This window comes from Castor canadensis, chromosome 12, assembly GCF_047511655.1.
Source record: "Castor canadensis chromosome 12, mCasCan1.hap1v2, whole genome shotgun sequence".
Taxonomy (NCBI): domain Eukaryota; kingdom Metazoa; phylum Chordata; class Mammalia; order Rodentia; family Castoridae; genus Castor; species Castor canadensis.
The window spans coordinates 129,184,922-129,211,808 of NC_133397.1; the positions used below are offsets into that span (position 1 = coordinate 129,184,922).

The 26,887-nt window shown below is 40.6% G+C and overlaps 1 protein-coding gene and 1 long non-coding RNA gene across 7 annotated transcripts in view; one reads left to right on the forward strand and one right to left on the reverse strand.

The window, feature by feature from the left end:
• Positions 1-24,363, reverse strand: part of Mtf2 (metal response element binding transcription factor 2) — a 58,601-nt gene extending 34,238 nt beyond the window's left edge. For 5 of the 6 annotated variants that reach the window (XM_074050975.1, XM_020171846.2, XM_074050976.1 and 2 more), the window contains exon 1: positions 24,090-24,363. Coding sequence is in view for 2 of the 6 variants with exons in the window: in XM_074050974.1 (XP_073907075.1) it covers positions 24,090-24,094 (5 nt within the window). In the remaining 4 variants the exon portion in view is untranslated. The remainder of the gene's footprint in view (positions 1-24,089) is intronic. The other variant, XM_074050979.1, reaches the window with a different exon arrangement.
• Positions 24,364-25,276: 913 nt separating this feature from the next.
• LOC141414974 (uncharacterized) lies at positions 25,277-25,983 on the forward strand. Its single transcript, XR_012440008.1, has 2 exons — positions 25,277-25,640; positions 25,671-25,983. It is a non-coding gene; the product is annotated as an uncharacterized lncRNA (long non-coding RNA).
• Positions 25,984-26,887: the final 904 nt, after the last annotated feature.

The following is a 26,887-nucleotide window of genomic DNA, read 5'->3' on the forward strand; positions in this document are numbered from 1 at the left end:
TGATCTTGCTGGGACCCTAGTTAGGATTGCTACTAGTGACTGGAATTCAACCTTTGGGCAATCCTACAAAAAAAAAAACAAAAAACCACTGGTTTCTGCTGGAGGCAGACATCACCAGAATCAAGGTTGGTGGCCAGCCCCCAAAAAGCAAGCCAGGAATTGTGGGGCATGTCTATAATCTCAGAATCGAAGGATGTGGTAAAAGAATCAAGGTGCCAAACTGCCGGGACAAAAAGCAAACCCCATCTGAAAAATAACTGAAGCAGAGATGCGGCTGAGGACATGGCTCAAGGGATCAGCGCATCTGCCTAACAAACACCAGAACCTGAGTTCAAACCCCAGTAACACATTTTGTAAAAAGAAAGAAAAGGAGAAGAAACTTTTTTCACATAGCACAAGGTTAAATTTGGAAACCGTTACAGTAGGCGGAACTGAGATAGAGAAACAGAGATGACAAGGAAGAGAAAATGGAAACACAAGCAAAATGTTAAAAAATAAACCTTTCACAAGTGATCCACAGAGCTCTACAAACAGCACTATTCAAGTACGCACTGGGCCTTAAAGAAAATATACATTAAAGTGTCACTAACAACATTAAAAGTGTTCCTGTAGAATGACAGTAAATAATTGTCCTCTACTTTGTCAGTTTCACTGTTGGAGGTCACACAGCCCAAGGACAGGAACCACCAGCTAAGATTCAGTATAGTCAAAATACATAGTTGATTAGCAGATGGCACAAAGAAAACCAGTAAACATCACAATCTCAAGAACATAGCCCAAAACATATTTGTCTCACTAAAGACAGAATGGCAGTCTTTCTTATCCTTACTCTACCCTTTTCAGTGTGTGCTTTTCTTGACTACTTAAATCTCACATCTGGTGACTTGTTCTTCAATTCTTTTCTGCAACAAGAAAACTCACAGTCTGAGTTCCGGTCTCTCTCTTTCTCTCTCTGGGATGTCCTGGGGACCACACATCACAGTGACAATAACAGGAACACTACAAAAAACTGTATTACAATTATAGATCAACTGATTTGGAATCCAACTCCCATTTATCCTGGTCTATGTGCAAAAATGCAACCATATTATAAATAACCAATATATACATTTTTGACTCCCGAGTGCTGACAGCTTATATTTGAAACTGGTACTTAAAGAATATACTTCTCAGTCAGAACATTTTAACCAAACAAAACAACCCATCCCCCAAACCATTTTACAAATAAGTGCAATCAAAGTTAAGAAAAACATGATTTTATCTAAACTCTATGGCTGTTGTCATTCAAAAAGTACTTATGGGATACCCTCATGTGTCAGGTACTATGCTGAGCATTAGGGGAAACAAGTATGGAAAGACAGTACATCGACCAAGGAACAACAGCCTAAGGAGAGAAATACACACACCAAAAACTACATACAATGTTGTTCCTACAATAAATAGACAAAAGAAGAGCAATCAGACAAAACGTCATCAAGACTCAGCTTCTATTTTTGTTACCCTGACTGCTGCTTAGGTGATCTAGCTGAATTTCATCCAACCCTAATCTTACCCATCTTTGAGGACAGAATGTCTTAAGGATGTCAACTCTTCAGGTGGACTACCAAAACTGGTTGGATCTAAAAGATGGCTGCCAGAATGACTGCCAGACAACCTCTAACTTCTTTATAATCCCATCTGCATGTTAAATGAGACTCCTCCAGCAACAGGACAGTTAACAATTGTGATGGAAATGACTGGAATGAACCAGAAGAGGAATGAAAGTAGGTAGCACCAGAATTTCCTAAAAACCCCCACCAATTTACAGAAAAGATATCCCTCCCTTTTTTTAGCTTAACCCTACCCTTCCATTTCTTTTACTCTGTATCTATAATGTCCCAACCTCCTTCAGGGGCTGGTGGTGTGGTGGAGTGCTTGCTAGCATGACACCATGAGTTCAAACCCCAGACCCACCAAAACAAAGTCTCCTTTACTATTCAATTAGTGCCCAGTCTTGTTTTTGCTTCCACAATTCCAAGAAATTCCAAGAAGGAAAAAGGACCCAGTTTGAGGCAAAAATTGGAAACGACTTGAGAGGTTAAAAGGTAGTTTCTCACATAAACTTTAAAGGACTTCATAATCCTAGAGAACACGTATCAAGATCCAAAAGTCACTTTGACAACACACAACTTTCTTTTTTCTTTTTTTTATTATTCATATGTGCATACAAGGCTTGGGTCACTTCTCCCCCCTGCTCCCACCCCCTCCCTTACCACCCACTCCACCCCCTCCCGCTCCCCCCCTCAATACCCAGCAGAAACTATTTTGCCCTTATCTCTAATTTTGTTGTAGAGAGAGTATAAGCAATAATAGGAAGGAACAAGGGTTTTTGCTGGTTGAGATAAGGATAGCTACACAGGGAGTTGACTCACATTGATTTCCTGTGCGTGGGTGTTACCTTCTAGGTTAATTCTTTTTGATCTAACCTTTTCTCTAGTTCCTGTTCCCCTTTTCCTATTGGCCTCAGTTGCTTTTAAGGTATCTGCTTTAGTTTCTCTGCGTTAAGGGCAACAAATGCTAACTAATTTTTTAGGTGTCTTACCTATCCTCACCCCTTCCTTGTGTGCTCTCACTTTATCATGTGCTCAAAGTCCAATCCCATTGTTGTGTTTGCCCTTGATCTAATGTCCACATATGAGGGAGAACATACGATTTTTGATCTTTTGGGCAGGCTAACCTCTCTCAGAATGATGTTCTCTAATTCCATCCATTTACCAGCAAATGATAACATTTCGTTCTTCTTCATGGCTGCATAAAATTCCATTCTGTGTAGATACCACATTTTCTTGATCCATTCCTCAGTAGTGGGGCATCTTGGCTGTTTCCATAACTTGGCTATTGTGAATAGTGCTGCAATAAACATGGGTGTGCAGGTGCCTCTGGAGTAACCTGTGTCACAGTCTTTTGGGTATATCCCCAAGAGTGGTATTGCTGGATCAAATGGTAGATCAATGTCTACCTTTTTAAGTAGCCTCCAAATTTTTTTCCAGAGTGGTTGTACTAGTTTTTACATTCCCACCAACAGTGTAAGAGGGTTCCTTCCCCGCCACCCCCCATCCTCGCCAACACCTGTTGTTGGTGGTGTTGCTAATGACGGCTATTCTAACAGGGGTGAGGTGGAATCTTAGTGTGGTTTTATTTATTTATTTTTTTAATTTGCATTTATTTTATTATTTTATTTATTCCCGTGCCATAAGTTTTTGTTTCTTCAGTTTCTTCTGGGATATCTTTTTCTTCTGCGCAACCTCCTCTTCTGGTTTGGGAACAATCTGTTCCTTTTCAGTGAGGTTCATCTCAATGTGGCAGGGAGAGCTCATGTAGGGGTTGATCCGGCCATGGGCTCTGTAAGTACGGCGGCGCATTTTGGGTGCTTTGTTCACCTGGATGTGTTCAATGACCAGGGAATCTACATCTAAACCCTTAAGTTCAGCGTTACTCTCTGCATTTTTAAGCATGTGCAGCAAAAATTCAGCAATCTTTTTGGGCCACCGACCCTGTGTCCAGCCCCACTGTTTGGCCTGGAAGAAAACGCAGCATTTAATTATTTTCCTTGGTTTAAATTAGCATTAGAACCAAGATTAATTTATCTTAACCATCATCAAGGTTTAGTGTGGTTTTAATTTGCATTTCCTTTATTACTAGAGATGGTGAGCATTTTTTCATGTGTTTTTTGGCCATTTGAATTTCTTCTTTTGAGAAAGTTCTGTTTAGTTCACTTGCCCATTTCATTATTGGTTAACACACAACTTTCTACGGTGAGAACTTCAGTATAGCCACAGTTCAAATTATAACAGAAAGTGGCAATGATAACTCTGAACCAACCTATAAAAGTTCCACTGAAGTGGAAACCTTGATTCTGTTTTTGCACATAACAGATTCTCAATCACCACTGGTATTGAGAATCGTTACACACACAAAAATAAATAAACAAATGCTTATCTCAAAAAAAAAAAAATCACAAAAAAGGGCTAATGGGGTGGCTCAAGGTGAAGGCCCTGAGTTCAAGTCCCAGTATCGCAAATAAATAAATAAGTAAATAAGTAATCATGGTACTGCCCTGTAACAAGAAATAATTTAACTGGGGAATGAATGGTAATGAAAGGAAAGGAGAAATTTAGAGCAGTTTTTAACCTCAGAAACTGAGAGGATGGGGAAGGAAAAGAAACTGAGGATGATGGGGGCAAATCAGGAGGAAAGGAGTAATGAAATTAAATCATCTATGCTTCCTCCAAGAAAGGATGCGTGCTGAACATAAAAACTGACCACTGAGCCGGGCGCCAGTGGCTCACGCCTGTAATCCTAGCTACTCAGGAGGCAGAAATCAGGAGGATCATGGTTCAAAGCCAACCCTGGGCAATTAATTCTGTGAGACCCTATCTCCAAAATACCTAACATGAAAAAAAAGGGCTGGTGGAGTGGCTCAAGGTGTAGACCCTGTGTTCAAGCCCCAGTACCGGGAAAAAAAAAAAAAAAACTGACCATATATACTAATCCATAAAGCAAGCCTTAACAGGTTTGTTTTTTTTTGGGGGGGGGGGGCGGGGGACAACAATGACTGGGATTTGAGCTCAGGCCCTGTGCTTGCTAGGCAGACACTCTACCACTTGAACCATGCCACAAGCTCTTTTTGCTGTAAGTTTTTTGTTTTGTTTTGTTTTTCTGTTGGCACAGGGATTTGAACTCAGGGCCTCAGACTCCCTAGGCAGGCAATCTATCATGTGAGCCACCCAGCCAGCCCTATTTTAATTATTTTTTCAAGTAGGGTCTTGCTTTTATGCCTGGATGGGTGGGTATAAACCAGTCTGAACTGTGATCATCCTCTGATGCTTCTTGCATAAACAGGAATGTCAGACATACACAATGTGACCAGCTTTGTACTGGCTGAGATGAGGTCTCAGGAGACTTTTGCCCAGGCTGGCCTTGAACTGCGATCCTCCCAGTGTTCACCTCTGGAAAACAGCTAGGATTACAGATGAGAGTCCCACACCCGCTATAAGTCTTAACAATTTTCAAATATAAAATTCTGTTCTTTGGCTACAATGCTACAAATAAGGCTAAATACCAGCAAAAAGATAACTTTTAAAAGTTTGAAAATCAAGACAGACACTGTCTAAATAATCTACAGGTCAAAGAAGAAATCATAATAGAAATTATCAAGTATTCTGATGTGAATAATGAAAACCAAATATTAAAACTTGTTAACAGAGCTAAGCAGTCTCAAAATATGTAATCGCTAAGTTCCATCCCCAGCCTGGACAAAACGTTAAGGAGACCCTATCTCAACAAATAAACTGGGCATGATAAAACACATCTGTAATCTCAGTTACTGGGAGGCCTAAGTATAAGGATCATATCTAAGCCTGCCCCCAGCAAAAAGGCAAGTCCCTACTCAAAAAATAACAAGTAAAAAAAGGCTGGGGGCATGCTCAAATGGCAGAGCACCTACCTAGCAAGTGTGAGGCCCTGAGTTCTAGTCCTCTAGATCTAGACACTAATTTATAGGAAAAGCAGAGAAACAAGTTCAATGACACAATGGTGATGTATGAAGCACACACCTGGCTGGAAATGCATGTGTCAAATGACATGGTTTCTCCCACAAATAAACTGCACAGAAAAAAAAACAGGATTTTAACCAGAAAAAAAAACCAAAACATGTATATAAAAATTAGCAAATTAAACTTCAACCTTTAAGATGCACACATGCCTAAGAATATAAAGGAAAAAAAAACAAAGAAATGACCCTAAGTCAGAATGGTGATCAACTTTCAGGCTTCTGGTTATCTGGTGACTTGTGCTATTTCTTGACCCTAACATGGTTACAATATAACATAACAATTTGTCAACATATAAATTTATTTTATGCAATCTATTTGTGCTTAATTTTAAAGGGGAGAGGGTTTAAAAAACTGTAACATTTTCGGATCTCTGAGAAAACAATGTATCCATAAAATAAGAAAAATTAGGCATGGAAGTACATGCCTATAATTCCACTACTTAGAGGCAGAGAAAGAAGGATGGCGAGTTCCAGGCCAGCCAGGGTTACAAGTGAAACCCTGACTCAGTAAGAGAGGAGGGAAGGAAGGGAAAAAAGAGAGGTAGAAAGGGGGAGGAGGGGACGAGGGAGAGAGGATTAAGAGCTTTAAGAAATAAAATTTTAACAGAGAAAATTTTCAATAGAATAAAAACTGAAGACAGGTAATAAGAGAAAACAGATTAAGAAAGTTAGAAGATCAGGACTAGGGGCTTGGCTGAAGTGGTATAGCACCTGTCTAGCAAGTAGGAGGTCTTGAATTCAAAGCCCCATACTAAAAAAAAAAAAAAGTCAGAGAACAACCTAAAAGCCCAACATGTGACAGTACTGGTGTTTTGTTTGGTTTGGTTTAGAGGGCAATACTGGGGCTTGAACTTAAGGCTTCCTACTTGCTAGGCAGGTGCTCTACCACTTAAGCCATGTCTCCAGCCCAAAGTCCAACATGTGAAAACAGAAAAATGGTGGACAGAAAATTATCCAACAAAAAAACACAAATATCCTAGAACTAAAGAACAGTAGTCACCAGACTGAGACCAGACTACCAAGTATCCAACAAAGTAAACTTAAAAGATCTGTAATGAGAAAACCAGGAATACAGGAAGATACTATGTTTAGAGAAAAGGCATCTCACAAAGGACTGACAATAATAACGCTATCATTACAGCAACTTAGAAGCCAGAAGACAGTGGATTCACTGAAGTCTGAGTTGGGGGGAACTTCAATACTAGAGCACCTGCCTAGAAAGTACAAGGCCCTAAATTCAAATCCCAGTACTGCCAAATTAATTTAAAAAAAAAAAAAAAGCCTAAAAACAGAAATGCTGGCTGGGCATATGCCTTAAGTGGAAGAGCACCTGCCTGGCAAGCTTGAAGTCCAGAGTTCAAACCCTGGTACTGCCAAGGGGAAAAGAAAAAGAGTAAAAAATAAAATCTAAATGAAATAAACTTTATAATGAGCCAAATTATCAATCAAAAATGAGGGTAAAATTTGCACATTTTCAAATTTATCACCCACTGGCAGCAGCTCAAGCGTAACAGCACAAATGTGAGGTATGAGGCCGTAAGTTCAAACCCCAGTGCCGTCAAAAAAAAAAAAAAGTAAACCAAATAAGAGACAAAGGATTCAGCACAGCACAGACAAAGGAATCCCAGGGTGAAGGTGAAGGCAAGCCCTAAGACAATTTCTGTACACCAAGTCTACAGATCTAAAAATCCAAGAACAGAACTCTAAGAAAGTAATCTCTAAGAAAAATGAAACTAACAAATTGTACAATAGGTTGATATAGTGGAAAAGTACACAGTGAAACACTATAGAACAGTTGAAGATAAAGATTTCATTGTGCAAAAAAAAAAAAAAACTAAGCAAATTTTGTTTGAGTTTTTTGTTTGTTTGTTCTTTGGCAGTACTGGAGTTTGAATTCAAGGCCTCACACTTGCCAGGCAGGTGCTCTTATCACTTGAACCACTCTACCAAGCCCTGTTTTATGTTGGGTATTTTTGAGCTAGGGGCTCAAGAACTATCTGTCTGGGCTGGCTTCGAACCTTGATCCTCCTGATCTCTGCCTCCTGAATAGCTAGGATTATAAGCATGAGCCACTAGCACTGGGTTTTCGTCTTATTCTTAAATGTAAGCTAAAGTATCTTTGAAGAAACGATAGTGATCAATGGCAATTTTTTTATAATTCTTCCCTTCCAAAATAAAAAGCTGACAACTCTATGTCAGAACACTATCCCAACCTTATCAAAAAAGTCAAGTATGGGGATCTTTGGAAAACTCTTATTTGAATGATGAGCAAAAGAATCCTTTTAGAACAAGAAGCCACCAGAAAAATAATACAGAAATTAAAATATTAAAAACAAGGGTAACTAAGAGTACACAATGTATCAGATGAACCTACTCAATATGTTAGATGAAATGAGTCATAAAAACTGGGTAATGAATTTAACAATTCAGAAATCATGCTGAGTCTGGTGCCAGTGGCTCACACCTCTAATCTGAGCTACTCAGGAGACAGAGATCAGAAGGATTGTAGTTCAAAGCCAGTCCAGGCAAATAGTTTGTAAGACCCTATCTCAAAAACACCCAACACAAAAAAAGGGCTGATGGAGTGGCTCAAGGTGTAGACCCTCAGTTCAAATCCCAGTATTACAGAAAAAAAAAAAGTCAGGCTGAGTTCAAATGCCAGATTGCATCAGACTGCATGGAGTTAAGAAGGACAGATTAAAACCAGTTGAGTTTAGTTTGCACTTTCTCAAAGTTTACTGCCTCTAGGAGGTCAAAGGAGGCTTGGGGGTGGGAATCCTGGAGCATTCATATTAACAAAAGAATATTTGCATTTCCACAACCCTGCTGATGACTGTGTAAAATATGTTAAAAGCAGAAGGGATTTTCTAGAAATTTATGACCTAATAATTCTATGTAAACAAATGAAACATATGATTGAAAAGAAACAGTTTTCTCAGCACTGGATCCCTAAAACTTTTCAGTGTCTGATATAAAGTAAGTTCTTAAAAATATCTCTTAAATCAAAGTTTGTACTTATCTATCCACATACTAGTAAGTAAATCCTCTATCAAGCAATGAAAGCACATATTCTACTACACAAAGCTTCTAATTTACTAATACATACAGAATCAAAAAGCCAGTATAAACCGGGCACTCAAGCCTGTTTTTGTCTCAAAAACAAAAGGGCATAGATCAAGTGCTAGATCGCTTACACAAGACCCTAAAATCAAGAGAGAGATTGAGATAGAAAGAGAGATAGACAGACAGACAGACAGTCAACACAAGGCATTCCTCAGACCAGGGTCCTATCAGACTGAATTACCCGTAACCCCAGTTACTCCAGAGGTGGTGGTCAGGAGGATGAGGTTCAACCCAGGCAAAAAATTAGAGACCCTGTGCCCCTGTGATCCCAGCTACGTAGGAAACCATTGGTAGGAGGATCTCAGACTGAGGATGGTCCGAGCAAAACTATGAGGTGCAAACTCAAGGCCCTGAATTCAAACACCAATACCACCAGAAGAAGATGGTGGGTGCATGCATTCATGTGCAAGTTCAGAAATGTTAAAGCCGATTATACTACATAAGTAAGACTCTACCAATAATACAGGCAAGATTCAGTTGAATGGAAAGTGCAGGATTTTCATTTGTTCCTAAGAACAGGGAGGAAGAAATAACAGGACTGAGGGTCCTTGCTGCAAAGTCACTAATTCTGCCTTAGAGTTAAAAAGTTCCAAAGTATATAGCCAGGTACCTGTGGATCCTGCCTATAATCCTATCTACTCAGGAGGCAGAGATGGGAAGGTTCAAATCCAGCACAAGCAAATGGTTCTTGAGACCCTATCCCGAAAAAATCCTTCACAAAAAATGGCTGATGGCGTAGTTCAAGGTGTAGGCAGAGTTCAAATCCCAGTACTGAAAAAAAATTCCAAAGTATGAACTGGATCCAAACTATGAAGTTATGTCACAAAATTCAAAAAAAGAAGCTAAGAATATTTTCCAAATTAATAAACAGTGAGATCGTGTCTTGTCCACAGAATGTTTAGCTACAAGGCTTTTATAGGTCTAATTGGTGTCATCTACCAGTGATAAAATGATGTATTTCTAGAGAAGATTCAACTTGGTTAAGTTTCCTGAGATAGTAATCATTGGCTGTCCTTAATTTTGACAAAACAAAATGTTCAAGGACAATTATTTCTAGCATTCTTTTTCAAAGTTCTGCATTTAAGAGTTTCATTCACATAAATACAAAAGGATTCTGTAATTATTTCTTCAAACATCAACAAAACTGAGACTTATTACAGCCAGGTGGTGGTAGCTCATGCCTATAAGTTTAGCTACTTAGGAGGCAGAGATCAGGAAGATCATGGTTCAAAGAACCCTGTACAAACAGTTTGTGAAAAAAACCTAATACAAAAGGGCTAGCAGTGTGGTTCAAGTGGTAGAATGCCTGCCTAGCAAACATAACTTTCTGATTCAAATGCCAGTACCATCAAAACAAAAAAACCAAAAGATAATAGTCCAAAAATGCTATAAATCAAATAGTGCAGATTACTTTTCTCCTCCTATAACACTGTCTTTGAGCTCAAGATCTAGCCATACTGTACTATCAATTCAAAAACCAAGACCTAGGAGCTGGGGTTATAGCTCAGTGGTAGGGTGAGGCCCAAGACTGGAGGGAGAGACAGACAACAAGAACTTACTTGTGGTGATATATGCCTGCAGTCTGAGCTATTCAAGAGGAACAGGAAGATGGCTTGAACCCAGAAATGCAAGGCCAGACTGGGCTACATAGCAAGCCCATCTCATGGAAGGAAGTGGGGGGCGGGGATGAGAAAACACAGGCTTAGGGGTATGGCTCAAGTGGTAGGGGACCCAACTTGCAAGCTAAAGGTCCTGTGTTCAAACCCCAGTATCACCAAAAACAAAACAGCAAAATCTTTCCCACAAACACACATTTTGTACCTGCCTCCAAAACTACTCTCCCCACTCCATTTCTTTTTTTTGCATAGCTGATCCTTCTAAGTAATTTTTAACAAAGTGAGCTCGCCAATATCATGTCAGACAACTTGTTTTTAAAAATGTTTCTTTTTTCCCCCAATTCTCTATTTTGAAAACTGACACTCAAAAGAACATAATACCTTTAGGCTTACTGATTCACCAATTAGTATTTCACATTCATTTTCTTTCCTTATCTCTCTTTCAAATGCTAATGCATTTGAAAGTTGCAGACACTGACAGCTTAAAAAATCAGCATGTACATAAACTCACCTTGTTCTGGGATTATCACACAGGTTTTGATCAAGTGTGACCTAGCCCGCTGCGGCCTGCTTAGGCCCTAGAGCTGCCTCACTGCCATATGTGGTCTGTTGTAGGATGGGACTGAGATCAATGAGCCCAGGTGTGCTGGGGGGCATGAGGAGGAGGGGGAACTGCTCAACTTCCCCAGCCTCCTCCATCCTGCAGAGTGGTTCACTCCAGGCAGGCAAAATGCCAGATTCCCTGGTTCACTCCTTCCAGTGCAGATCTATGTTCTGCTTATTTCACCCACTCTCCCAGGCTTTGCCCAAACTGAAGGGTCTCTGGATTGAGTGGGAACCTGCCCAGCAAAGTTCGCTGGGTAAAGCACCAGTTTCCATTATACAAAGAAACACTTCTAAAGTGAATTCAGCCCAAAAGCTGACACCTGACCCTTGACCAACCTGGCCCTCAGCCTGCACACAGCACCAGCCTGAACAGTAGGAACTATACTAGACACACACACACATCCCCCGGCAGATTACAATCATAGAGGAACCAGAAGAAAACTTCTCCAGTTCTTTGCCAGTTTTTACACCTTTTCAATTTGTTTCAGAATATTTTAGTACTGTTCTTATCCTTTTTTAAAAATAATTTTGTTTTTGTTTTATTCCTCTTAACTTTACTTAATTTTTACATATTTTTTCATTATTTTGTAATGAGATCTTTTTTATCGCTTGCTCTTTTCATCTTCCTCACATTCTTTTCTTTTTGTTTAACCATGCTTTTCTTTCCTTTTTCCCCTTCTGTACCCTCACTGTATTCCATCCATTTATTAATACTTTCCCTTTAATTAAGTCCTTTTCCTGTGATAATTTTCTTCCTCCATTTTTCTGTTTACACTATGTTGGACCTCTTAGGTTGATGTGATTTTTTTTTTTAATTTTATTTTGTAAAGCAGTACTTAGGGTTTGAACTCAGGGCCTTGTGCTTGCTAGGAAAGCACTCTGCCACTTGAGCTATGCCGCAGCCATTTTTGCTTTATTTTTCAGATAGGGTCTTAATTTTGCCCAGGGCCAGCCTTGGAGATTCCCCTATCTATGTCTCCTGAATACCTGGGATTACAAGCATCCACCACCATTCCTGGCCTTCACACTTCATAAATATTCTACATTATTTTTGCCATTTTCTTTTCTATGGTTATGGTGGTACAGTAGTTGGCTTTGATTTTAGTTTCTTTATCTGGTTTCTTTTGGTACTGCTGCTGCGACAGCAGTCTGTCTTCTCCTCTCTCAGGGGTACTTGGGATTTAACCCAAGAGAAATCTGCTCACTGAGAGCTTCAAATAAGACCAGAAGAGATCCATCCAATCCCAATAGCTGTGCAAATAACAACTTAAATATGAAAAGGCAAGGTTAAAATGACTCCTTTAAAAGTTTACAGCTTTTCAACAATAAATCTAAAGATACTGAAATGAAAGAAATGCAGACAAATAATTCAAAAGTCTACTTTTAAAACTGATCAATGACCTCAAAGAAGATTCAAAAAAATACACATGACTAAAGTACCTGGAACTGGATAAGAAATTTAGTAAAAATAGAGATTCTTACTTAAAAAAAAAGGAAATCATGGAAAGGAAAAGCTCAATAAATCAAACTTAAAAATTCAATGGAAAGCATCACTAATATCACCAACAGACCAGAACAGATGAAAGAAAGAATATCAGAGAGTGAAGACAAGTTGAGGAATTATGACAGGAGGAGGAGAGGAAAATATGTACTTGAGAAATTATTACATTCGGACAGCAATAAAGGAAAAAAACCCAGCAATCATGACAACATCTAAGACATCTGTGACAAAACTGAAACCAAACCCATGATTCTGTGGTGTGAAAGAGGGAATCAACATACAGAGTAATAGCACAGAAAACTTATTCAATGGAATCACAGCACAAAATTTCCCAAATCTAGGGAAAGAAATGGACATCTGAGTACTTAATTAAGGCTTTTAGAACCCCAAACAGACATAACCAAAAAAAAAAAAAAAAAAGCTCTTCATGCCATATCACAGTTAAAAAGCCAAAAATATAGGGAAAGAAAAAAATACCGAAAGCTGCGATAAAGAAACACCAAGTCAATTATGAAGGCAAACCTATCAGGATGATAGGTTCTTAGAAAAACCCTAAAGGCTAGGAGAGCACGGACTAATGTATTTCAAGTCCTAAAACAAAATTAACTGCCAACCAAGACTACTATATCTTGCAAAGTTATCCTTTAAAATTGAAGGAAATGTAAAGATCTTCCACGATAGGCATAAACTGAAGTAACTCATCACCACTAATCCATACTGCAGAAGACGCTTAAAGGAATAGGTACACACAGAGGAAGAAGACACACATGAGCATGAGAGTTTGGGACAGGATAAATCTCACTGGAAGAATAAACAAATGAGATAAGGAAAATAATCCAACATTATTAACTCAATAAACCAGCAAACCTCTAAGATAAAAAAGAGGGGAAGTTAGTACAGACCTCTCAATGATAAACTAAATGTAAATGGTCCTAACTGGCCAATTAAAGGATACAAATTGGCAAATGGATTAAAAAAAAGAAAGAAACAAAGACACAAAGACACAACTGCTTACTGTCTACAAGAAACTCACCTCACTGGCAAAGGCACACAAAATCAAAGTAAAAAGATGAAACTCAGTATTCCAAGCAAATGGAATCTGAAAGTAAGTAGGAAAAGCTATTTTCATATGTGATAAAGCAAACATCAAGCAAAAATAAGTAAGAAGGGAACTAAGAAGGTCACAACATATTAATGAAGGGTACAACCCATCAAGAAGATAGAACAATTGTAAATATGCATGCACCGAACTTCGGTGTACCCAGTTTCATAAAGCAAACAGTACAGGTGGACACAGTGGTGAGCCTGCAATCCCAGCTACTCAGGAGGCAGAGGCAGGAGGAATGTAGTTCAAGGCCAGCAAAAGCAAAAAAGTTAGCAAGACCCTATCTCAAAAATCAAGTCTCAGGCTGGGGGAGAGCTCAAGTGGAAGAGTGCATGTCTACCTAGCACAGGCCAAGTCCAAACAGGCAAAAAAAAAAAGAAATGTTGGCACAACTACCATTAATGATAATCCCAGCTACTCAAGAGACATAAATAAGTTAGGAGGATTGCTGTCTCAGGCTGATTCCAGGCAAAAGCACAAGACTGTATCTGAAAACAAATTAAAGCAAAAACAGAACGGGGCATGGCTCGAGTGGTAGAGCCTTTGCCCAGCAATCATCAGGCCTTGAGTTCAATCCCCAGTACTGCCAACCCCCTCCCCACACACATTCTCTCTCTCTTTCTCTCTGTTTCTCTCTCCCTGAATAGGTACAGATATAACAGGGGGGGTTGAATACAGATCCTCCAGGCAAAAAAAAAAAATCAACACAGAGATTCCAGAGTTAACCTGCCCCACATACTAAATGTACTACTTACTACTTAACAGACATCTACAGAACTGTCCACTCAACAGCTATGCAATACATATTCATCTCAACAGCCCATGGAACTTTCTCCAAAGCAGATCAGATCACAATTGAGGTCATAAAATCAGTCTTAACAAGTATAAAATATTAAAGTAACTTATTGCATCTTATCAGATCATAATGGAATAAAACTAGAAATCAATAGGAAAAGACTACAGAAATTATACAAACACAGAGACTCAACAAAGACACTTCTGAATGATGAGAGGGTAGATGAAAAAATCGAAGGGGGGGGGTGTGGGAAGAATGTAAAAAATTTCCTAGAATCAAATGAAAATGAAAACAAAACTGGCCTTTTAAAAAGGGATTTTATGGGATTAGACTATGAGCACATGATAAAAGCGAGAGCACACAAGGAAGGGGTGAGGATAAGTAAGACACCTAAAAAACTAGCTAGCATTTGTTGCCCTTAACGCAGAGAAACTAAAGCAGATACCTTAAAAGCAACTGAGGCCAATAGAAAAAGGGGAACAGGTACTAGAGAAAAGGTTAGATCAAAAAGAATTAACCTAGAAGGTAACACCCACGCACAGGAAATCAATGTGAGTCAATGCCCTGTATAGCTATCCTTATCTCAACCAGCAAAAACCCTTGTCCCTTCCTGTTACTGCTTATACTCTCTCTACAACAAAATTAGAAATAAGGGCAAAATAGTTTCTGCTGGGTATTGAGGGGAGGGGGAGAGGGAGGGGGCGGAGTGGGTGGTAAGGGAGGGGGTGGGGGCAGGGGGGAGAAATGACCCAAGCCTTGTATGCACATATGAATAATAAAAGAAAAAGGGAAAAAAAAAAAAGGGATTTCATAGCTATGAATGCCAACATTAAAAGACCAGACAGCTTTGATGGGCCAAGCACAAAGGTTCGCACCTATAGTCCTATATACTTGGGAAGCAGAGATCAGGAGGATTGTGGTTCGATCGAGGTCAGTCCAGGCAAAAAAAGTTAACAAGCCCCCATTTCAATAAACTGGGCAGAGCCAGGCACAGGTAGCTCACACCTGTAATCCTAGCTAATCAGGAGGCAGAGATCAGAAGGATGGCAGTTCAAAGCCAGCCCAGGCAAATAGTTCAAAAGACCCTCTCTCGAAAAAAACCCATCACAAAAAACGGCTGGTGGAGTGGATCGAGGTGTAGGCCCTGAGTTCAAACCTCACTACCACAAAAAAAAAAAAAACCCTAGAAAAAAACAATTCTAAAATTTATTTATATGGAAGCACAAAAGACTCAAATAGCCAAAGCAATCCTGAGCAAAAAGAGGAATGTTGGAGGTATCACATACCCAATTTCAGATTATACCACAGAGCCATAGTAGCAAAAACAGCATTGTGCTGGCACAAAAAAAATCAAATATACAGACCAATGGAATAAAAGAGGGAACCCAGAAATAAACCCACATAGCTACAGCCTTCAGATTCTCAACAAAGGAACAGTGTAAAAGAATGAAACGAAGTTCCTGTCTCTCACTGTACAAAAATCAATTCAAAATGGATCAAAGACCTTCATGTAAGAGCAGAAACTGAAACTACTACAGAAACACATAGGAGAAACACTTAAGATAGAACCATAGGCAAGGACTTTCCAAATAGGATTCCAAAGGCTCAAAAAATGACAAGAATTGACACATGGGGCCAGGTACCAGTTCCTCACCCCTGCAATACTCTCTGGAGGTAAAGATCAGGAGGACTGAGGTTCAAAGTCAGTCCAAGCAAATAGTTCACAAGACACTATCTCGAAAATAACCCACACAAAAAAAAGGACTGGAAGGGTGGCTCAGTGGTGGAGCACCTGAATTTGAACCCCAGTACCATCAAAAAAAAAAAAATTGCCAAAGAGATTATACCAAATTAAAAACCTCTGCTTATCAAAGGAAACAATTACCAGAGTGAAAAAATAACCTATAGAATGGGAGAAAAATTTGCCAGCTAATCATCCAACAAAAATCCAGACTATTACTAACTGTCAAAAAACAAAATTCATCTGCCAGTAATGAAGAGATGAATTCAAAAGACAGTCCTGGAAGTACAAGTGGCTAATAAATAATTGAAAAAATGTCCAACATCTTTAACCATCAAGGAAATACAAATTGAAACTACACTGAGATTCCATCTTACCCCAGTCAGAAAGGCAATCATAAAGGAAACAACAACCAATGCTGGCAAAGGTAAAGGAAGTGGGACTTATGCACCCTTGATGGGAATGTAAGTTAGTCCAGTCACTCTGAATTCCATAGTTTTTGTTGTTGTTGTTGCTATAGTACTGGGGTTTGAACTCGGGGCCTTGTGCTTGCTAGGCAGGAGCTCTGACACTTTACCCATGCCCTCAGATCTTGCCCAATTGCTCTGGAAATCAGTACGGAGGTTCCCCAAAAAACTAAAAATAGAATTACCATATGATCCTGCTATACCACTCCTGGGCATACACCCAAAGGACTCACAGTCAGCATACAATAGAGATACCTGCACAACCATGTGTATTACTGAGGCACTATTCACAATAGCCAAGTTACACAATCAGCTTAGGTGCATAGCAACAAATAAATATATAAAGAAGACAGAGTACATATACCATAAAGATCAACATTGTATCATTTACAGGAAAATGGATGAAACTAGGGATCAGTATGTTAAGCAAAATAAGCCAGACTCATAAAGACAAATACCACATGTTTTCTATCATATGCATTTGATTGTCATGTGGTTGAGGCAGCCAGGACATAGAAAAGATGCCATGGAACTCCTCAGACCTCATGTAACTTATTCTCGGCACATTTCATGCTGAACTCCTTACTTCAGTCCAATGCTTCAAAAAGCCTCCAGGGGTGATTCTGCCCTCTGCTGTCCCAGAGATAAAAACATAAATATCACTGGGCGCTGAATGGCTCGCCCCTGTAATCCTAGCTACTCAGAAGGCAGAGATCAGGAGGATTGTGGTTCGAAGCCAGCCCTGGGCAAATAGTTCTAGGAGACCCTATGTCGAAAAAACCCTTCACAAAACTAGGGCTGGTGGAGTGGCTCAAGGTGAAGGCCCTGAGTTCAAGCCCTAGTACTGTGAAAGGAAGGGGAGGGAAGGGGAGGGGAGGGGAGGGGAGGGGAGGGGAGAGGAGGCTGATCACACCCTAGCCAAGGAACAGCCCAAATCTCTCCCCACTCACTGATTGCTGGTGATCAAAAAACTGCCCCGGGTTTTCCCCCTCCACTGGTTAATGCAGGTTTTTTTTTTTTTTTTTAATGCAGGTTTTAAAAGCACCCTAAAACAGAGTTCTCTCTCTGCTTTTAGATCTCACCTGGCCCACCATGGCCTTTTGTAGCTCCTTTCCCTGGCCTTTAATAAACTTTTATTGTCACCCTCACTGTTTCCACATCCTGCCTGGATGCATCTACAGATATAAGAATCTGTAATTTTCTGTTGACCAGCCACTAGAACAATGTCTCTTTTGCCATCTTTAATTTTAACTGTGTCCTTGTTTTGTGTGTTTTTCTAACATAGCATTTTTACAAGTGGCTATCTTGGTAACATGTTCCACATTCCGATCTGTCTTATTGTTTCATCATGACTAAAGGCAAAGTTAAACAGTTTTAGCAAACATACTACACAGGAGATGGGGGAGTGTATATGTGTCTGTGTGTGTGTTTGTCTGTCTGTTTTCTCCTACTCCTCCCCATCCCTCCTAATAATATTGCATGCTCCACAAGGACAGTGAAAATGTCTGTTCAACAACATATCTTTAATATCTAAGGCTATATTCCATTTAGAAAAGTCCCCATTATGTATCCAGTAACAATTTAAAAAATTCCCCATGTTTGTCAAAGTACAGGACTTTCTTCATGTTGGACAGTCAATAGATACTTGTTGATGTTAAGATTAAGAGGTAATGTCATTAGGATCCAAAATTATGAGAATGTTTTGAAATTATAAAAGTATTTTTAGTACTAAGAAGTGTTTTTAACCAGGACTGCATAAACGCCTTCTATCTAATGATGGAGACTTCATGAACTGGTATCGAAGTGGTAGTGCAGTGTGAAGCCCTGCATTCAATCCCAGTATCACAAAGCAAACAAACAAAAAATCCAAAAACAACTCCCCAAACTGAGATGCAATAGAGAGGTTTAGTATCTGTAAGAACCTACAGGCAGATAGAAGAAAGTGATCTCAAAACAACTGATTTGTTCCTGTGTGTTTAAAGCATCTGAATAATATTAAACTGCAATTCTAAACCACAAAAAAACTTTCCTAGGAATAACTCAAGAGGTAACATCCAGCAGATATTCCTCAATTAGCTGAAAGCTCAAGATGGAGTAAGCCCTAAATCTCCTGGTCTCGGGGAACTTGCAAACAGGAGAAAATAATTACACATTTTTCAAAAGTTTAGGAACTTGGGCTGGGAGCACAGCTCAGTGGTAGTACACTTAAGCATGCACAAGGCACACCCCCAAAAAATAGGTGTTATAACTACACATATATGCAAAGTAACTAATGTACAAAGATAACTTTTCTAAAATATTGTAATTATTTCTGTTATGTACAACCTCCAGAAACAGAAACCTGATGGAAGTTCTATTGGGACACTTAACCTCTTCACTTATAAGGTAGGGTGATCATTTACAGAAAACAGAATCTGCAAAATATGAAATTTCTTAACTTTTTCCTCACCTCTTTTTTCCTAAACCCAACCACAAAAAGCACTTACCTCTTCCCTTTCTCTAAGAGAACATGCCTCTTCTCTCTGGTATTAGAGAGATCTCATATCAAAAATCTCACTTCATCAATAATCTCCCTTTATTTTAAATTCCCTCCAATTCTCTTGGGCACAAATCTGCCATAATCAAAATCAAATTAAAAACAAAACCAACAAAAATTCTTATGAATTATTTCCATTTTTTCTCATTCTTTTCACCAAATAAACTTTAAAAAGCACTGAGGTTGAAGGCATGGCTCAAGTGGTAGAGCACCTGCCTGGCAAGCACGAAGTCCTGAATTCAAACCCTAGTACCTTACCAAAAAAAAAAAAAAAGAAAAGAAAAGAAAAGAAAAAAACACTTGGAGGGGGCAGTTCTGGGGCTTGAACTCTGGGCCTACACCTTGAGCCACTCTGCCAGCCCTTTTTTGTGATTGGTTTTTCGAGTCAGGGTCTTGTGAACTATTTGATGGGGCTGGCTTTGAACTGTGGTCCTCCTGATCTCTGCCTCCTAAGTAGCTTGGATTACAGGTGTGAGTACCAGTGCCCAGCACCCTAAAAAGCACTTTCTATTTAATGCATTGCAAGCTGACTTTTTCCCGATAACTGTTTAACAACTACATCAAAAACCTCCAAACGACCAAATACCAGACAATACTTTCATTTTGGTTCTCACAGTATTCATCCTTTATATGATAACTGGTGATTATGACCCATTTCTTGCAATTGATCTGAGATAACTGCCACCTACAGGATGTGACTCTCCTCTCACTTCTTCGGCCATTCCTGTTTCTTCCTTCTGATTCTTCATTCTCTGCCTACTCTCAATATTGGAGTAGCTCAAGGTTCCCTCCTCTTCTACAAGTTTTCCTACTCTGAGTACCTACTTTTCCTATGGGCAATTTCTAAATCTCTTATCTCCAGCCCCATCCTATCTCGAAAAGCTTTAGATCCTTATTTCCAGTTGCCTATCCTCCACTTGGATTCTCCTGGTACCTCTGACTTAAACTGACATCAAACTCTTCAAACTCCTTCCCTTCTTCCAGTGTTCCCTCAGTTAATGCCATTCCTATTTGACCATTTCTCAAGCTAGAAATTTGTTGTCCTTGAATCTTCGCTAACACACTAAATATTCACGGAATCCTGCTGTTCTTTCTTAAAGACTCTCAGGTATCTCTTACAACCACTGCCTTACTTCAGGCCATTATCTCCTTCACAGTTAGCACACACAGACTCCCAACTGACCTGTGGACTTTCCTGCCATTAACCTCATGGCTTATTTTGTAAGTTTTGTGTTTTGGTTTAGTGGTGCTGGGATGGACACCCAGGGCTTTGTACATGCTAGGCACTCTATAACTGAGCTATATTCCTAGTCCTTAATTCAACTGTAATTTATTAGTCACTCTTTGTCTAAAGAGCTACAGTATTCTGTGTTTCCCAAGTGCCATTTTAAATTGAAATGTGGAAATGTAGCTTAAAGTGATATTTTTGTTGCAGGTAACTAGATGGATGCTCTGGGACAAAAGACTAAACCAACAGTTTAAATAAATTTTGATAAACAGAAAAAAAAAAAAAAAGAGCTATAGTAGATCCGAATGCCTATAGAAGTCATTAACTAAAAGACATATAATTTTCCTATTTTAGGTCTGAGATGTAGAGCTTCTCTTACAACTGATGGTATCTTATAATCAGTAGCTGGTGGTTGGCAGTACAAAAATACTCCTCATTGCCAATGTATATAGACATACATCCAAGAGTGCCAGTACACACAGAGAATGGGTGGTTAGCAGCCCCGGAGGAGAAATGATTAAATACTGAGGCATCTTTTATTCCCTACCATCAGATGGTTGTGGGAGAGGGTGCAGTTCATAGTAAGCTTACATGTTCAGCTCATTTCCCAAGGTAAAAATCGAAAGGAGAATGCTCTTCCTATCAACTCACGTAAGAGCCCAGCATCATTACTCACTTTCTTATATGTATTATTTTTTTAAAGTACTGTGTCACCAATACACACAGTACAAAAATTAACATTGTAAGGAAAAACTCAAAAATTCAGAATATCCACCCCAAAAAACTATTATAACAAATGAATTCAACAAGTTTGCAAAATATAAGATCAATACACAAAATAACTGCATTTCTATACACTAGCAATGAACAATCAGAAAATAAAATTAAGAAAAATTCTATTTCCAAATGCAGCAAAAAGAACAAACTGCTAAGAAGTAAGTTTAACAATAAAAAAGCAAAAACTGGGCTAGCAGAGTGGGTCAAGCAGTAGAGCACCTGCCTAGCAAGTATGAGGCTGAGTTCAAATCCCAGTACCACCAAAAAAAATTGAAAGCTTTATACTTCAAAGGACACCATCAACAAAGTGAAAAGATAATTCACAAAATGAGAAAAAAAAAAAAAGTCTGCAGATCATGTATCTGAGAAGGGACATGTATCTAAAGTATACAAAGAATTTTTACAACTCAACAATTAAGAAAAAAATTTTTTAGCCAGGTGCTGGTGGCTCACAGCTGTAATCCTAGCTACTCAGGAGACAGAGTACAGGAGAATCGAAGTTCGAAGCCAGTCCGAGGAAACAATTCTCAAGACCCTATCTCAAAAAACCCTTCACAAAAAATAGGGTTGGTGGAGTGAAGGAAAAAAAAAAATTAATGGGCAAAAGACCTTAAAAAAAAAAAGTTCTAAGGAATGTATACAAAGCTGGGTACTAGTGGCTCATGTCTGTGATCCTGCTTACTTGGGGGTTTGAGATAGGGAGGATGGCAGTTAGAGGCCAGCACAGGCAAACAGTCTGCAAGCCTCAGGCTTGTGTCTCAAGCAGAGCACCTGCTTTGCAAGTGCAAAGCTCTGAGTTCAAACCCCAGGCCCACCAAATAAATTAAATAAATAAATATAAATAGTAAAGATGCTCAACCTCACTACTATCAGAAAATGAAAATCAAAACCACCATGACACACTACTTCATACCCAATAGAATGATTATAATCCAAAGGAGAGATAATAACAAGTACAGGTGAGTATGTTGAGAAATTAGAAACCTCATAATTGCTGCTAGAATTGTAAACTGGTGCAGTCTCTGGAAAAGTTTGCTGGCTCCTCAGAATGTTGACACAGAGTCATCATCTGATTGCAATTTCACATTCAGATACTATCTCAAGAAGAATGAAAGTATGTCTACAGAAACTCTGTACATGAATATCCATAGCATTACTTACAATGGCCAAGAAAATGAATACACTCCAAATGTCCATCACTCTCAGAACAACCAAGCTACAAATGCTGGTTGTGGCAACTCTTTAGAGCAAATTTCCCCATCTGCTAAAACGGATTATCACTATACGTCCAGTTTCCTCAAGTCAGATGTAAAGACTATGCTAAAGTATGAATAAAACAAATTATTCTTTACAAAGACCTAATGAAAAGGTCTATTTATAATCCATGACATCAGAGTTAATCACCCATAGCAGAATATACAGAATAAAATTCTGAACAGAGCTTTCAAGCAGCATGCATAACTTAAAAGATTACTTGTGTCATCTAGAAAAAATGTTTATCCAAGTGATTTCTATATCTCTACCTCACAAACTGGGTGTGCATTTCATATAAATTTCCATTAATGCATATTAACATTATAAATATGCAGTATCAGGAAACAGGTGCATTCTTAATTCAAATATTTAGAACATTTTTAGCACTTTAGAAAAAAACAGAAAACAACTGAAGGTGAGCAAATTTTAAAGCGTGAATTCAAATACATTTTTACATTTGGCAACTCAAAAAACAGCCAAGCACTTTGCATTCCCTCTCAAGGTTTCACTGCAAACACTTGGGGGAGGGGTAAACCTCAGTCGAAATGGTTTCATTTAAAGCACCGTCTGACGTCCCGAAAGGTCACTTAGGAACTTATAAGTAGATTTTATTTTACCCACGATAAACACTTTTAATTCAACTATTTTTTGCAATTCACTGCCAAAAAGGAATCTTCAAGGGAAAAGGAAAACATGGAAATTGAAGCCAGTCTGTAGACAAGGTACACAGGAGAGTCACATGGCAATAATCTGAAGGAGAAAGTTACTACTACTAGAGCATCTGGAGTCAAGCTAAATCAGGCACCATTTACATAGTTCTGTTTCTACTGACCTCATAGGGCTTTCCTGAATGCCATACACAGAACGACCTAGGTTTTCGTATCCGAGTTAGTATGGTAGGGTTTCCACCGCTAACCTAAGTTAAATGTTAAAAAAAACAAAAACAAAACCCTTTCCCCATTGTTCACAAACCCTCACTCTTCCTAAAAGAAATCACCCTGATAAATCCATCTGTTACTGCTAATTGCTAATTGCTTTCCAAAGAAAAATTCTAGCAACCAAGGACACCAGATTGTAACAGACAGTTAAGAGTGCGGGCTATGGCGAAATGTTAAAAAATCTTGGCAAATGGGTTAAAAATCCCTTAAGCTGTAATTCCCTCAGTGGTGAAAAGGAATACAATACAGACATATACCCGAGAAGGGCTGGAGTGAGACTTAGTTGAACAGATTCTAGATGCACACGGATGGAGGGCACCCCTCGCTCCCCGACCCCTCCTCTTCCCTGGAAGCTTAGGGGGTACCCGCATTTTCGGCCTGGCCAGTACACGGGACCCTCGTCACCCCCATTCCACACTCCTACCACCCTCTGCCACTTCCCTGGGCGCCCCCCAAGGCCTAGGCAGCCCTCCCGCACATTCAGCTCACTTCCTAACGCTCCTCCCCTCGGTTCCCCATCCCTCGTCACAGGTTCGCGCTGCTCCTCCGCCGCCTCCCGCCGGGTTCCTTCCTGCCGTCGGAGCAGGGCCTCGACGCCGCCCGCGGGCTCCCGACGCCCCAGGACGCCCCGACTTTGTCCACGCGCGCTAGCGGCTCTCGCATCCCCGCGCTCGGAGAAAGGCCAACGCACCACGAACGGGGCCCCCACCTCACCTCGTCCTCCATCTTTCCCTTTATGCTGCCTGCCTCTCTTCCTCCTCCCCCTACCTCCTCCGGAAGAGTCACTTCCCGGGCCACCGTCTCTCACCTCATTCGGTCACTTCAGTGGTGCCAACCGCTTCATACAGGAAAACAGAACCAATCACGTCCCCGTGGGCGCTTCCCCTGCGCGTCCGGGCTCTCACTGGGCACCCGCCCCACCGGGAGCCCCGCACATACGCACGCACAACCGAGGTCCTTGTGGCCGAGGCTGCGGGTACAGCGAGCGTCCTCACACCGGCCTCAAACACAGACCGCTTCGCTACAGCCCTTCGCCATTTTGGTTTCCCGCGGACTGCCAGTGCATTCTGGGTACGCGGAGCGACTCCGGGGCCGAATGGCAGCGCTCCAGGGCCGCGAGGGGGCGGGGCCTGCGCGGCGAGCGCGGAAGCACACCTCGCGCTGCGTCCGCCGCCCGGGCGAACAAAGAGGGACTCTTTAACGTCGCGGAGGGCCGAGTTCTTCCGCTGCGGCCGACACAATAGTCGGCGCCGCCGTGGCTTTGAAGAGTTGGCCGGACTTGCGTGCTGAGGCTCCTTCCTAAGGGCCGTGCAGCCCGCGGGGGAACCTCTCCGGGTTTCATGCCTGGTTCCTGCCCGGTGGCACTGCCTGCTGCGGGAGAAGACCCAGGTGTCAACGTTAAACGTCCTGCCACGCTTGCGGCCCAGCCTCAGGCTCCCTCACCAGGAGCTACTGCTCGTGGGAAGATTTGTAGACTCACGGGTTTTTCCTCTTTACCTGTTTGCAGTCTTACCTGGTTGTAATGAAATCGGAGGATGCGCTCGTGCAAAGCTGTTCATTTTAGGAATACAGAACTTTCCGAGGAGACTTAGCCGACAGACAGGCTGAGACTGCCGGTTCTGAGTATCTCTAGCCTCACATCGCAGTGCTTTCATGTGTAATTTTGTCCCCATATTGTGTCACAGGGATCATGAATACCATGTTTTTTTCCTCTCTGAAAAAGTCCCTCTTGTGGCCTAAACTGCTTTTGCTCACATTTCAAAATAAAGCCTACAGCCCTCAGCCTATACTCTAAAATGAGCCAAGAGCATCTTCATTTTCTGCAATAGCACTCAATGTTTCTTTCAGAGCCATTTGCCATTTTAAGTACATTGGGCATAACCTTCCATTCTTCTGCTTCTTCTGAATAGTGGTCTTAGTAGTCTTCTTACTTCAGCCTCCCTGTATTGCTACCTTTCAAGTTTTACTTTATCACAATTCGATTATAACAGCTTCTCATAAATTTGTCTTCAGTACTCTTTTTGTTACTCAGGTTTGAACTTGTAAGGAACTGCCAAATAAAGTCCACACCACCCCACGTGTAGAAAAGAAAGATTTTGCTTTCGGGGTTTGGAGCTTCATTGTGTTAGGATTGGTGCTGAGGAATGGATGCAATGTGGATTTTGATGATGGCATTTATGGACAGCTAAGTGCCAAAGGGAGGTGAGAACTGACTGAGGTACTAAAGAGCAAGCCAGTCTCATGGGCACACGGGTACTGCATAACAAGATGATGAAAGGGAGAAAACAGATGAATTGCATCAGGACCTGTTATATTTTTCAACTACCGGGTGCATATTTTAGTCTGGACAGCTGTTTGGGTCCAGATTGAGTATACCTTTTTAAAAAAGGTATGAAGAGGCAGCTTGACGGGGCACAGTACAAGATTTAAAGCAAAGACTTACGGATTCAAGATAGAACTTGCTGTGGTAGAAATCACCTGTAGTTAGTCCCTATCTATTTGAGATGTAGAGACAGGGCAAGAGTCCTGCTTAGACACCAAAGATTGTTGGAGAAATGCAGGTAGACAGCACTGCTACACTGGTAAATGCAAGGGTTTCTATGGCAGCAGCAAACTTGGCAGCTTAACCTTTGAAAGGCAACTAGATGGATGCTCTGGGACAGAAGACTAAACCAACAGTTTTAAATAAATTTTGATAAACAGTTAAAAAAAAAAAAAAAAAGAAAGATTTATTAGGAACCAGACTGCAGGGCTGTCACTCTTTTGGGTTCAGAGCTCAGCAGCTTGGCTGAATTGGGTAATGGGCTTTATAGGAGGGGCCAAGCCATGAGGGACTGAAAGAGTCTCTGGTCTCGGATTATCTGTGATCACCAGATGGAACAGGTCAGCATGCCTGGCTAGCTGAGTAACTGGAAGTTCCTGAGATTTTGTAAGCAGAGAAACAAGCAGGGAAACAAGCAGGGGAGTTTGGCAAGCCGTCATAAATCAGGGGTCTGGTTTTGGTGCTAGCCTTGGGACCTTCCTCCTGCCCCAAGAATGCCAGGGACCTAATAGAACTCAGGGCCTCTACTTGCTAGGCAGGCACTCTACCACTTGAGCCACTTCATCAGCCCTTTTTATTGTGACAGGTATTTTCCAGACAGGTTATGGAGAACTTTTTGCCCTGGAATGCCCTGGAACCACCATTCTCCTGATCTCTGCCTCCTGAGTATCTGGGATTACAGATGTGAGCCACCAGCACCCAGCTTCAATGCTCTTTTTACATTGGGGTGGGGGGGTGGAGTTTGAGAAGCAAGGCCTTTTCCTAAAAGCTTTAGGATCTCAGAAAAAGACTTTGAGTAGTATACCCATTGTGTTAGTCAGATTTCCATCACTGTGACAAAACTAAGTGACATCAACTTAAAGGAGAAAAAGGCTTGTGTGGCTCACGTTCTCAGAGATTTCAGTTGACTGTCACTTGGTCTGGTTGTTTGAAGCCTATGACAAGGTAGTGCACCATGCAGAAGGTGTGGTGGAGGAGAGCTGCTCACCTCATGGTGGTCAGGAAGAAGGGGCAGTCACACCTTAAAGAGGAGCCCCCAGTGACCTAGGTCTTCAACCAGGCTC